General features: G+C 35.2%; 1 protein-coding gene across 8 annotated transcripts in view; it reads right to left on the bottom strand.

Annotated features, from left to right (window-relative positions):
* LOC150086442 (prominin-1-A-like) overlaps positions 1-14,626 on the bottom strand; it is a 378,392-nt gene that overhangs the window by 32,637 nt on the left and 331,129 nt on the right. For all 8 annotated transcript variants that reach the window (XR_016546893.1, XM_090372582.1, XM_090372587.1 and 5 more), the window contains 2 exons: positions 11,247-11,336; positions 8,792-8,913 (listed from right to left, as the gene is read on the bottom strand). Coding sequence is in view for 7 of the 8 variants with exons in the window: in XM_090372582.1 (XP_090228708.1) it covers positions 8,792-8,913; positions 11,247-11,336 (212 nt within the window). In the remaining variant the exon portion in view is untranslated. The remainder of the gene's footprint in view (positions 1-8,791; positions 8,914-11,246; positions 11,337-14,626) is intronic.

Here is a 14,626-nt window from a genome sequence, read left to right as displayed (position 1 = left end):
AACGTTGAGATGTGAGTTACGATTAATATCTGTTTGCATCAATAATGATCAGCAATAGTAGAACATGCAAAAATTGGCTTGGTTCCCTCATGCTCCAAGAGACAATAACAAAGCCTATGATCTCACAAAAAATAAACAAATAAATAAATGTAAAAAAAGAAAAAACTCCCCATTTTTATCTCTCCTAGTCACAATTCATGATCTACATTAATTTGTCACATGTTCTCTGCAATACAATGATGGTATGCCATATTACTTTTAAGGTTGAAAAATACTACACTTCTTTAACATTGATAAATGAGTACATATCTCCAAAAGCTTCTTTGTGTATATTTTGTTTTTACTGCTTTTATCATTTATTGGTATATTCCTATTGCTTTATTTCTATGTTTCAGTTTTTTATTCTTTAAAAATTTTTCACTATATTTTAATGGTTTTATTTCTTATGTTTCACTGGTAGTGGCAAGAATTATTTCAGTATAACAATCTTGTGTTACTCTATTTACAATGAAAATAAACATTAGCACATAGCTTGATCAGCTTTTTCTGCTAAGACAGCAGTGCATCATATATGCAATCCAAAGTTATTTCAATGTAAGAGAGAGAGAGAGAAAGAGAGAGATCCTGCTCATAGTGCAAATGTCTCTATAAATTCCTTTTTATCTTGGGAAGTTTTTTGTGAAAACTAATTTTATCACACACCAACAGTTTTTGTCAAACATAACGAGAAAGCAAACCTAGAAAGCAAACCTATTCGCAGGCTATTTTCATGCAATTTTAAATGGACAGGACAAATCATTTGTATATTGCTAAAAATGACAAGAATGTTAATCTACATATACATAATGAAAACTTAATATCTGTCAAATTACATGGTTTATGATTGCCATGAAAATGCAGTTATCCTTCTTAAATGTTGCAGAAATTAAAGAATATTCCAAAATTTGGATATGATTAGATACTTATATATCCAATTACTTCATTGTATCTGTCATTTTCAACAATTAGTGGATTGAATGTAGATGCATACTGATTTATCACAGACAGCTTTTTCACTATTTTAAACTATGTCATTTGAGAGATATATTCTGGACCTCAATCTCCTCCATAAGATTACTTGGTAAAACTCAAGTCTGCTACAGTAAACCTCAATTAAATTCCCTCTGAAATAACCAGAAACCTGTAAATCTTTCATACTTAAAGAGAAAAAAAAAAGCTAAATTTAGCCAAGAACAGTTTCTTAAAACACGTCTTTGCCAAATATTGTAAACAAAATGCATCTCAATACATCACAAAACACAGAGAATTCCTAAAATATGCTCACAGGTTCAATGACTAACCACAGAAGACTAAGATCATGACCTCCTTTGCATACTTGATTATCAAACTGAACTTTGGACTTAATACATTTGCCTCTGCATATATCCTGCTTCTTAGGAGTACATGGATGTCATTTGGTTAACCAGAAAGCAAACTAATTTTTTTATATGTTCCATATTGTTTACATTTTAAACCCTTACATACAAATAAAATGATTGTCCAAGCACTATTTTCTCCCATAAAGTAAATGGGATAGTCATAGGGTTATAATAATAAATAAGCAATAACGTAAGCTATCCTTATGCCATCTGGCTATGGATCATTTTTTGAATACAATGATCACCTTATAAGCACTTCACATACTTGACCCACCAAAGAAGTTAAACTGACTATTCAGAGAAAATACCAGTCTCTGTGATTGCAAGGTGAACCATCATTTTCTTCAGCAGAATTCAACATATCTTCTCCCCCCCCCCAAGGAATTTAATTCATGACATTGCCAATATCAGTACTACATTATGTTTATAGATTCTTCTTATTCAGGTTCTGTGTTCAATTTGAACATTGGAGACCAACATTTTCCAGGCAACTGTCTTTTGCTTTGTGAAATAGTTCTTCTGTCGTAAGACCCCCTGTACATTCTTTAATATTATCAAGTCACTTTTCTTGGTCTTCCTTTTGCTCTTTTGCCTTTAATCTTCCCTTTCAGGATTAGTCTCTGCAGGTCATATTGTGGGCCTCTTATAATATGCCCAAAGTAGGCAGTCTTTCTCTTTGCAATTGTAGTTAGTAGTGTCCTTGTGGTCCTTGCCCTCTTACGGACCTGTTCATTGGTGACCCGATCTGTCCATGGAATTTTGAGCATTCTTCTGAGCATCACATCTCAAAGGCTTCCAGTTTCCTGCCTTCCGCATGACCCATATGGTCTCTCATCCATATAGTAGAGTGCTCAATGCGTAGCATTTGGCCATTCGATATCTTTCCTGAATATCCAGTTTCGTGTCACAGAGGAAGTTCTTAAATACCTCTTTAGCCATACCAATTCTGCTTATAATTTCTGTGCCTTGGTCATCATTATTAGTAAAGATCTTCCCTAGATATTTAAAGCTATTCACTTGTTTGAAGGGGGAGTTGCCACAACATATTTTGATTCCAGGCAAGGTATTTTTTGTTTATGACCATAATTTTGGTCTTTTTGGCATTAATTGTTAAGCCTATCTGTTCACTGGCTGTTACCACTTTGTTGAGGTTTGTAGCTTTTCCTCTGATGTTGCAATGAGGACAGAATCATCTGCATATTGCAGGTTACTGAACCATTAACAGCAGTTCCTTCTTTAGAATCCTTTATTAGATTTATAATGGTTTCAGCATAGAAATTGTACAGCATAGGAGACAACATGCATCCTTGCCTCACTCCTTTCTGGATTTGTTCCTAGTCTGTTTTCCCCCTCTACAGTGATTGCTGCTTCTTGCTCAAAGGTATAGTAACCATAGTATCCTTATTTCCTTGGGATTGATGTTTAGATTGTTCAAGAGCTGGAAGAGGATATCATGTTTCAAGCAATCAAATGCTTTGTTAAAGTCAATGAAGCTGACAAATAGGTTCTGCTGCTGTTCAATTGCTCTTTCTGCCAGTATATTCAGAGAAAATATTGCTTCTCTTTTGCCTACCCCCCTTTTAAAACCCATCTGGTTTTTTTCCAATTTGTTCTTGAATCTTGCCTTCAATTCTGCATAGAATTACCTTCAAGAGGACTTTCATGGAGGCTTATTGTGTTGTAGTCTGCACATTTTGCTGCTCTTGCCTTTTTTGGTATGGAAATAAAGATGGATCTCAGAAAGCCCAGGGGTAATTTCCCTCCATTGAAAATACTGAGGGGCTGTTTTCCTCTTATTCCAAGGTATTTTGAGAATTTTGGCTGGAATGTTATCAATGCCAGTTGCTTTGTTATTTTTCATTGACTTATCGCTTGTTCCAATTCTTCCATCAGAAAGTATTGATGTTCGCCTTGTGTTTGGGTGTTGTCATTTTCTAGTTGTCTGTCATCTTCGCAGTATAGTTCCCTCAGATATTCTTGCCATCTATCCTTTTTCTATTGCTTGTCCAATTTCCCTGTTTTTATTCAGAATGTGGCCTCTTGCACAGTCTTTCCTGATATATTGCATAGTTCCTTCACTTCTTTGGTGACTAGATGTTCCTTATGCTCATTTTGCAGATATTCAATCCTTTTACATCTCTCCACCATCCATGTCTGTTTTGTCTTCCTTATTTCCGTTTTAATCAAACTGTCATATATCGTATATTTTTCTATATTTTTGTTCTTAAAATGTTTCCTGTGCTCCATTAAATATAGTACTCTCTTGTCATCCATTGCTGCTTGGCCTTCCTTTGGAGCCATCCAAAAATTACATTTGCATACATTTAATCCAATTATTGTATACACCTTTCTGAAAATATATTTACATAAAAATCAAGGTGAATTTATACAAGGATATGTACTATGGAGTCTTGAGATATGTTGACAAACCAAGATGCCACATCAGCAATAAGTTTGTCAACATATCCATCTTCATTCTCAGGCAGCTGTACCTAAGATGAGAACTCATTTTCACATTTCAACAATATATCATATCATGGATTAGAAATCCAAGTAAAGCAATTCTGTGTCTGAAAATGAATCAAACAGTACATATGATCTTCTGAAAGAAAATGTTCTTTTATTGGGAACAAAATTTGAAGAATTTAATGTTCCAAAACAGTAGTAGCTGGTAGCTTTTTTCATTATCCTAGGCTTCAAGGACAAGTTGTGAAATAATTTCCAAGTATTGTACACATTCACAGGCTATGCATTTAATATATCCTATCAGATATTGGGAACACGAATCAGACACCTGTATTTTGAATGCCACTGGAAATTACAATAACAAGAAGCAATAGTGTACAATAAGGCATCACGACCAATAGAAATGGGGGGAGGGAATTCTACCTTCTTATTTGTCTTTAAAACAATTAGAGTATATAGCATTTGGAAAGATACTTTAAAGACCTTGTAATTTCAATGAAAAAAACTTTTAATATGCTGTAAGTGAGTAATTTCAATGAAAAATTTATTTTTCATTGAAATTATCCACTTACAGCATATTAAAAGTTTTACCTTGCATACTTCAAATAAAATATTTAAAAATAAACTAGTCTTTATTGCCATTCATCATATTCCTTTTCGAAAACTTTCATAATAACCATATGCATATGAAATTGCACAGCAATTATTGCACACAGCTTTGTTTCAGACATTACACTTTGTTAACCAAATTTGAACAATACTTGCTTAAAAAGACTTCTGAAAAGTTTATTTTTAACAGCTGAAATAACATAACATGTAGTATAATGCCCTTTATCTCACATCACATACACAGTAAATAAAACATAAAAGCCCTCTTTCAACTGGGATGAATTAAAAAAAATAAATAAATAAAATTTCAAAACCACAGAAGTAGGCTCCAACCATATATAGAAAATGCACAACAGATACCTATCTATTTTGAAGTGCTGCTCGCAAATTAAATAAACACAAGAAATACAGATGGCACCAGTTATGGCCAAGCTGTAAAGAAAGGACGAACAATCATACCTTCCTCCTTCAGAAGCAACTCCCTTTGTTTTGTTTTTTGTAATTTAATTATCTCTATTCTTGACATCTTCAAAGGTGGACCCAAAACACCTCAAACTGAAACAAGTTAACTTCTACAGACTTATTTACCTCTACAAAATAACAACTTATTTATTTACAAAAATTACAGTAAAAATATCCAACTGCTACGCTATCAGTATCCCTTATTTTAATTTTTATCATTAATGCAGGGTGTTATTTATAGTCATTAATGCAATACAGTAAAAAGAATGACTCATAATTTGGAAGTGGTATCAACCTGTAACTATAAATAAATCTATAATAGAGTTTTTGGATAATTTATGCTCTCTTTTCCTCAGCATGTGTCTGGGTACTCATTGTGTATATTGCTGATTGAATCAGAAGGCAACTAGTTTGGGCCTCAGAGTATTTCAGCTGTCCTGGAGTAAGGCAGGACATCTGGTGATTTTGCTAAAGCCTTGGTTTTATACAAGAAACTGTTTCTGTACTGTACCTATCAGTACTGTTTCAAAGGCTGTTGAGTGTTAAGATACTGTGTGATGAAAACTTATTCCACCATTTCCTGCAATAGAAGTGAGTGGCAGATCCTATGATTTGTGTATTCATAGGACTGACATTATGACTGGGGTTCCATGCATGAACAGCAACAATTGCTTTCTCAGTTGCTTTCTTATTGGTAGATCAGTTTCAGCTTTGTAAATGCCATCACAATTCCAATGCTATTCTATATATGAGGTGTGGCAATAAAGTTTCTGGACAGGTACTGTTGCAGTCAGTTTGAAAATAAACTGAAGCAGTATGATGCAATTCAATTTTCCTCTGACAGATGTTGGTACAGAGATTGACTGACATGTTGCAAGTAACAACCAGCATTAACATAACGTGATTTTGCAATGAAACAATGAACAAATATCAAAGTTTGCTTTAAACTGGGAAAATCTGTATAGTGATGAAACATTAAGCCCTACTGGTGTGTTTGAATAAGTAAGCGGTTTAAAATGGATGTGAGGATGTATGCATGACCCAAAGAGGACATCTGTGAACCTCTTGAAATGAGGACATCTTATTCATATCCAACTCATCACCCCTCAGAATGATGGCTAATGAACTGGATATAAATCATTAAATCTCCTTCCTTTTCTCTAAATCTGCATGAAGATTTAGAGAAAAGGAAAGTCTGTGCAAAATTTGTATCACACAGCCTCAATGAGCAGAAGCAACGAAAATTGTCATCATGCAATGAGACTTCATCCAAGCTTGTCAAGACAATCCTAATTTCCTTGATTGTAGTGTCACTGGAGATGGTTTCAGTATGACCCAGAGCATGCAGTGGACTTAAATCATCACTAAGGCCCAAAAAGTTTACAGAAGTGCAGGATCAATACAATGCTGATCATGTTTTCCAACAAACAGGATTTGATTCACAAGGAATTTGTAACTGAAGGGAAGAGAGTCAATGCTGTGCTCTTCATACAGGTACTTCAAAGACTACTGAAATGCATTTCCCAGGTGAGGGCACAATTTCAAGAGAAAGGCAGCTGATTCTTGCTGTACAACAATACTCCCACCCACTTCACACTTGTTGTGAAGATGACTTGTTTGTCAGCTTAACTTCTGTTCCAGGAAAATTAATGGAGGCACTGGTTAAAGAAGCACTGCAGGATCATTTAGACAAGACTGCAGTTATAGCTCGGACACAGCATGGTTTTGTTAAGGGGAAGTCTTGCCTGACCAATTTGATTGGATACTATGATGCAGTCACAAAAGAACTGGATGCAGGGAATAGCTTTGATATTATATATTTGGATCTTAGAAAGGCTTTTGATACTGTTGCACATGGAAGACTGCTACACAAATTGGAGCAGTGTGACATTGGAGGCAAATTGCTGCTATGGACAAAGGGTTGGTTGAGGGGGAGAAGACAGAGAGTGGTAATCAATGAACACTGCTCATCGTGGACTAATGTTATTAGTGGAGTCCCTCAGGGCTCAGTGTTGGGTCCATTATTGTTTTCTGTATTTATAAATGATATTGATGGTATATCAAGCTTAATGTCCAAGTTTGCAGACGATACAAAGGTTGGCAGGGTTGTCAAGGACACTACTGACACTATGCTGCTGCAACAGGATCTGGAAAGGTTGAGCAGATGGGCTGAGAGGTGGCAAATGAAGTTTAACATTACATTTGTCAAAGTACTACACATGGGAAACAGCAACCCCAGCGCAACGTATCAACTCTGGTACTACACTGACAGTGGTAGAGAATGAAAGGGACTTGGGGGTGGTTGTGCAGGCGGATATGAAGTTCTCTGGGCAGTGCAGACAGGCTGCAAGAGTAGCTCATGGAGTATTGTCAATGATATACAGGAATTTTTCCAGCAGGGATAAGGAGGTGATTATTCCCTTGTATAAGGCAATGGTCAGGCCACACCTAGAGTACTGTATACAGGTCTGGAGGCCTCATTTCAAGAAGGATGTAGAGCTGCTGGAACGAGTACAGAGAAGGGCAACAAGATTAGTGAATGGAACAAAGGGTTGCTCTTACGAAGAAAGGCTTAAGTTTTGCAAATTACAGTGTCTGGAGACTAAGCACCAGCGAGGTGATCTGATAGAGGTGTATAAAGCCTTGAATGGTTTGAGCATGCTCAATGCTGATGGGATTCTTCCTCTAGCTCAGAATAATCACCTGAGAGGGCATAAATTCAAATTGAGGAAAGACAGATGTAGGATAGACGTGCGGAAATTTGCCTTTAGCCAGCAGGTGGTTGGTTGGTGGAACAGACTTCCATCCCTTGTAGTGGAGGTTGATAGCCTAAATAAGTTTAAGGCTCAGCTGGGCAGGTATTTTGAACGAACAGAGGGGTGAAGTGGAAGTGGGTTTTTTTTTTTTTTTTTTGGCTGATGCTGCATAAGCTTGCTTTCTTGTATCAAATGCCTCTACTAATGCTAAATGCTAATACTCATCACAGCAACATGGTCAGAAGTTAACCCTATTCTCCCAATCTAGCACCAGCAGACTTTTTCCTCTTTCACAAGATGAAACTGTGCTCGAAGGAAATATTTCAGGAAGGATGTTGAAGACATAAATAAAAATGCCAAACTGAACATCATCCCTTTGGTCACTTTCATTGACTCTTTTTAGAAAGAGTTAGAACAATGTAATAAGTGCAGTCAATCAAGTGGTGATTTAAAAAATAAAACCATTTTTAGCTCTCACTTTTTTTTTTTCAGTATTTCATTTTTAATTTTATGTTTATTTTAAATAAATAAATTAGTATTTTTTTTTTTTTATTAGGCACCTGTCAGAACTTTATTGCCACACCTTGTACAATGTTAAGTTTCCTTATACAGTGCTGGGCATCTGGCCAAAAAGTCAGGTCAACTGCTGAAACTATGCATTTGATTGATTTATATGCACAACATTTTCTCATCACAAATTCAGACTCATACAGAAAGGATGAGATTTTTTTATTTTTTTTCCTCTAAATTTTGAGTGTAATTAAACAAATGAATCACAAAATCACCAGAACATTTATATGGCCGCGCACGCACGCACACAGAGAGAGAGAGAGAGAGAGAGAGAGAGAGAGAGAGAGAGAGAGAGAGATCACAAATTTCCCAAAAGCTTTACCAATCAAACATAATTCCCAATACAAGCAACTTTCTATGAAATATTAATTTTGGTAAGACTATTCAAAGTAAGTTAATAAAATCCTATTCTCTGTATGACATGTTTTCATTCCATTTTAATTTGAATACATGTGGTAATGAAAAACAAAGATTAAACACCAAAAAGGGGGGGGGAAAATTTATACTTACGAGTCCACAAGAGGACCAGGATATGGATCAATACGTCTATATAACACAGCAAGCACGATAGCTACTATTATTCCTGGAACGCATACCATTATACACCAACCCAAGCTGGCCCAAAATCCATTCTGAAGTTTAGCAAAAAAAAAACAAACGGGGGGGGGAGGGAGAGACAAATTGTATTATTGATGTTTAGCAATACTATTAATCATAACACAACACATCAAAATTTAACTGCTTAACATATTAAGTCTCTTAATATTAAAAGGGGGATAAGTGAAATTGATGTTCTGTAACTAATCGTTTTTCGCCAAAAGATGAATATAGATTAGGTGAGAATATAGCATGTAGGTACAAGAGTACACTTACAGGGCTCTGTAACAATGTGAAAAGTAAGCTGTGGAGAATTCTACATGGCACATGCCACCACAAAACAGTTAAATATTTGTAAATTTTTCTTTTTATTTAGAATTTGTGGCAAGCAAAGACCACGAGACATTAATATGTAGTGTTTATAAATTGCATATATTCTGTGATCAGTCATCTGATTTTTCAGGATGAAAAGCCATGATGTCTGGGGTTAAAAAAAAACCCTACCAAAAAAAAAAAAAGTCAACCAATGTAGGAAAATGCATGGAAGTTTCTCTCATTAGACAATATTTGAACTCACATAAAAGGAGCAACAGCTTAAAAGTAGTAAACTACTCAATGGGTTATGTTATAACCTTAATTTTTGCATACAACATTACAGCAACTACCCGACTTACATAATACTCTACTTACGGAAATTCGACTTTATAAGTTTTTGCCAGCCAATGCAAACTTAAAAAAAAAATCATAGAAACATATTTTGCATCCCATAGGAATAAATAGAGATTTCATGAGAATATCGTAATGTGAACCCAATAACTTTTTTTTTTTTTTTGGTAATTCATTCCAAGACCTCAAAAGTTGAAATTTTCACTATGGTGTTTATCTCTCTTAAATGTCATTTTTATAATGGAAATTGCAATACACTTTCATCATTATCATATGTTCCATTATAAGAATCAATTTTGAATGCCTTTATGATATTTTTCTAAAACACATTTCTGGAGATCACTACCATTACACAATTTGCATTTTCCGGTTTATTGGACTTTTCTGTTAGTGCATCTAATTATAAGGTGTATAAAAGAAGGGGAAAAAAGAGGTAGTCAACTCAATCTTATTGCATTTGCAATAATCCCGATAACTGGAATTGTGTGGGTTTTTACGTTATTATGGTGAAATGTTTTCTCCCTTCACTGACATCTTCAACATAAAAAAACAAATTTTCAAAACCTTCTCTTCATTCCTATTTACTTATTATGATGATGAAGGGAAAGCCATCCAACAGAAAGTGGAAGTGCTAGGAAATGAAACAAAATTGATTTAGAAATGAAGACGATTAATTAAGAAGTACAAAGCAGGAAAAAGTTTTAATCAATTGCATGGAATTAGGTTTTGCTGCTTCAACAGTGAATACTCTTTTAAGGGACAGTGTGCGTATAAAAGAACACATTAAAGGATCAATGTATTTCACACCAGGGCCAATCTGCCCCAACAGTGATCACAAAACAGCGTTCAGGTGCTATATCGAAGTGGAAAAGCTATTAATAATATGGATGGAAAATCAGATTCAGAAGCAAGTGCCCCTGAATCTAACGGCCATTCAAGCAAAAAGTATTTATGAAGATAAACGATAAGTATGGCAAACCCCAAGCCAAGTTTGAGGCAAGCAACGGGTGGTTTAATAGGTTTAAGCATCATGCTGGTTTCCAAAACATTAAAGTACAAGTGAAGTTGCCAGTGCCGATTCTGCAGCTGCAGGGAAATTGTGATATGTTGGGAAAAAAAACGTTCTAAATCTCCACAGCTCTCAAACTTCCGCTGCATTCCGGAATGAACTCTCCAGAGTTCATTCTGGCAACGATGCTCGAAAAGTAAAACTTGCTGACGTTATGCCTGTCTCCTCTCTTTTTTTGCAATTTTATAATTTTTGTAATTTTTCCTGCTCACAAAATAAAAAAAATTAATAATTCTATTTACACATTCAAACTTTTTTTTGCTTCTATAAAATTTAGAGCGCATAGCTGAGAGTGCAGAATTTCCCTAAATGCTTATTTAGGGAAATTCCGACATGTAAAATTCAACTTGTGTAGCGTTCCGCAGAACAGAACTCTTACATTAATCGGGGAGTGGCTGTAATTGGATTTCTCTTAATGAAAATGCAACTAACTAGTTAAAATTAAAAATACTTGTATCATTACTTGTTAGAATAAAAAGTTTTTTTTCCTCCCCACAGGCAGAGAACTTTACTCTTTCAAACATGCAGCATTTTTTGTATACTAAACTTAAGGTTTTAAAGACAGTGCTTTAATTTATCAATAATCAATTTGACAGTGCAAAAAAAAAAAAAAAAAAAAAAAAAAAAACTTACAAATGGTAGGATAATCTCACTGCATACTCCTACAACTGAAGAATTAAATGCTCTGCTTACTGGTCCACATCTCCCAACTCCATTTTCAACCTGAAAATCAGAAAATTAATTTTTTTTTTTAGTCTTATTTAAAAAGGTCCATTAGGAAATACATATCTTTTTATGAAAACCCAAACACAAAAGACTTTGTATGGGTTGAAGGCTGAAAAGACAAAAGAGCCCTGTTGACATTGGACTTGAACTTCTGCGAAACATATGTGAAGGAAGGTTATTATTATCAAAAATTGTTCTACTACTACTGTAGGCAGCCACAAAGAGTGGACGTGTTTCAAGTTAGCTTAGGTGCATTGATTGAAGAGAATTAAGATCAGGTATACAACATAAATTTGTTTTCCTTAATTTGTTTAAATACCTTGTAAACTCAATTTCCATAATTTTGTAAATTTAATACTTACCTTTTCTAAAGGTTATTTCTGCTAAATTACATTCTTTCAATAACTTGGGTAGCTTAATCTTCAACTTTATTATTAGATAAAGTTTTCTTAACAGTTTAATTGGTGTAACTTTTGTAATATTTTCTAAGTTCAAATTGTACCTAAATAATGGTTATAAAATCCACTTTCAAAACTTCATCCAAGGATATCAGGACCCATGTGGAAATGGCTGCAGGCATTTCGAATATGGATTACGAGTTCATCACTTGTATAGCCTGGCTGGCATCCATTTCCTACTAACAGTGACATCACTGCTGCAGTGGATGCATTCCTGAAGACCAAAGAGAGAAGAAAAAAAAAAAAAAAAAAAAATTTCTTTGCAGCTGGAATCAATGCAGCTCAGTGGCAAAAACGTATCAACTCCAAAGGTGGACTATGTTGAAAAGTAACATAGTTACCAGACTCCTCAAAGAAACCCTTAATATGCAGGCCATTCACTTTTCAAACACCCCTCTTATAGATGGACATAGAACCAGGGTGTTTTGTGGGGAGCAACAATTGATGATTTTACCACAAATAACCATATTTGAAGATTTGGGGGAGGGGAGAAAACAGCATTATTATTCATATGGAGACTAATAACATTAAACAAACATGAACTTCTGATTTCTGGACAATGACAAAAAAAAAAAAAATGCAGTGTGTGTGTGTGTGTGTGTGTGTGTGTGTGTGTGTGTGTGATCCTGTCCAGACAACAGACACAGTTATAGGCTGAAAGCCTTGTGGATCAACTCAAGACTTGAGAAAGTCTGCAGTTTTGTTGATGTGTGTGTGTGGTGATAGGAAGAGAGATTTGTACCAGAGGGCCAGCACTTGTAGGTAAAAGGAATCAATTTTGTAGAGATGAAATTTGAACAAAGGTGACAGGGTTTTTTTGCAGATAAAACTCAGGACACGTTAAGGGCTCAGTGAAACTTATTTAGCATTAGCATAGGCATATGATGCAAGAAAGCAAGCTTATTCAGCATCAGCCAAAAAAAAAAAAAAACAACCACTATAACCACTACTCCCATTTCACCCCTCCGTTCGTTCGAAATACCTGTCCAGCTGAGCCTTAAATTTGTTTAGACTATCAACTTCAACAACAAGTGATGGAAGTCTATTCCACAAACCAACTGCCCGCTGGCTAAAGACAAATTTCCACACATCTATCCGACATCCGTCCTTCCTCAATTTGAATTTATGCCCTCTCAGGTGATTATTCTGAGCAAGAGGAAGAATCCCCTCGGCATTGAGCATGCTCAATCCATTCAAAGCCTTATACACCTCTATCAGATCACCTCGCCGATGCCTAGTCTCCAGACTCTGTAATTTGCAAAACTTAAGCCTTTCTTCGTAAGAGCAACCCTTTGTTCCATTCACTAATCTTGTTGCCCTTCTCTGTACTCGTTCCAGCAGCTTTACATCCTTCTTGAAATGAGGCCTCCAGACCTGTATACAGTACTCAAGGTGTGACCTGACCAATGCCTTATACAAGGGAATAATCACATCCCTATCCCTGCTAGAAAAATTCCTGTATATCATTGACAAGACACCATGAGCTACTCTTGCAGCTCGTCTGCACTGCTCAGAGAACTTCATGAGGGGGGGGGGGAGGATCATGGATAAAATAGAAATGAATGAAGCCAAATGAACAAAGTTCACTTGATTTCATTTAATCATGGCATTATTGTAGATTTAATTGAGTATTCATATAGTCTGAACTCTATATAAGAAATCGATCATTCCCTTGAAAAAATTCGTTAAACAGAAATTCCGTTATAAAGAAATATGACCTATTCAACAATGAAAAATGTAAATTCAGAAATATGGCAAAACATGAGAAATGAATTAGAAATAAATGGGAATGAATAAATTTTCTAACATTTAAAAAAAAATTAAAATATTAATATATACATATTAAGAAATTACTACAGTACTTACATGATGTGCACAATGTATTGGTACACTTAAGAATTATGACTTAAAATAGTTGGCTATTTGTTGTACACTGCATTGTACTGTTGTACACACCATTTATAAAAATGTTTGCATTTGTTTAAACACTCAGATATTTTTTTGGCACATTTTCTTCACACTTAAGGCCTTGACGCAAAGTTTCAAATGCTGCCAACATTTAATATTTCCCTCATTTTCATCTATTCATCGTCGACATTGTCACTAGTTCTTTGAATGCTCTCCAAAATGTTGGAGTCACTCAGATATTTGGTTACTATGACATTATCAACTCCTAAAAATTTGCCAAGAACAATTTCTCCACTGATCAAACCTTGCTTGGAACTCTTCCCAAGATTTCTCAATATCTTGTAGTAGTTCACTCTCATCACTGTTAATTGGTGTTTTAGCAAAACCTGCTATTGAAAAACAATTGTTAATTGTTGTTTCCATCACATCTTAACTCCACACTTTCGCCAACTCTGATATGCACATCCACAAATCTATAGGTTGGTTGGTTGGTTTCTATTCTCAGTAGAAATTTTTCAGTATGCGCCTTTGGTAGTGCATTTTCAAATCCCATTGGCTGCAGTTTAGATGAGGTATTCGGATGGAAGAAAACAATCTTCACACTTGTAAGTTTCGAAATTACCAAACGAAGGTGGGCAGGGCAGTTGTTGACAACACAATTTTTCTGTTTTCTTTCGTCATCTTTCTATCAAAATTTAAAATTCACTGCTCAAATTTCACTTTTCATCCATGATTTTTTGTTGTAGTCCAACTCTAGCGACTTTACTCCTTAGAAACATTGGGGTTGTTTACTTTTGCTTATTACCAAAACTTCAGTTTTTCATTACAGCCATATTTGCACCAACCATTCTATCCTTACTATTTTTACCAGATAAACATTTATAACCTTTAAAAGTCAGTGTCTTGTTCTGCAAACATTTA

Source organism: Mastigoproctus giganteus, chromosome 4 (assembly GCF_048544385.1).
Source record: "Mastigoproctus giganteus isolate SK-2022 chromosome 4, ASM4854438v1, whole genome shotgun sequence".
Lineage (NCBI taxonomy): Eukaryota > Metazoa > Arthropoda > Arachnida > Uropygi > Thelyphonidae > Mastigoproctus > Mastigoproctus giganteus.
The sequence above is the reverse complement of the archived record's forward strand: the minus strand, read 5'-3'. Positions and strand labels throughout refer to the sequence as shown.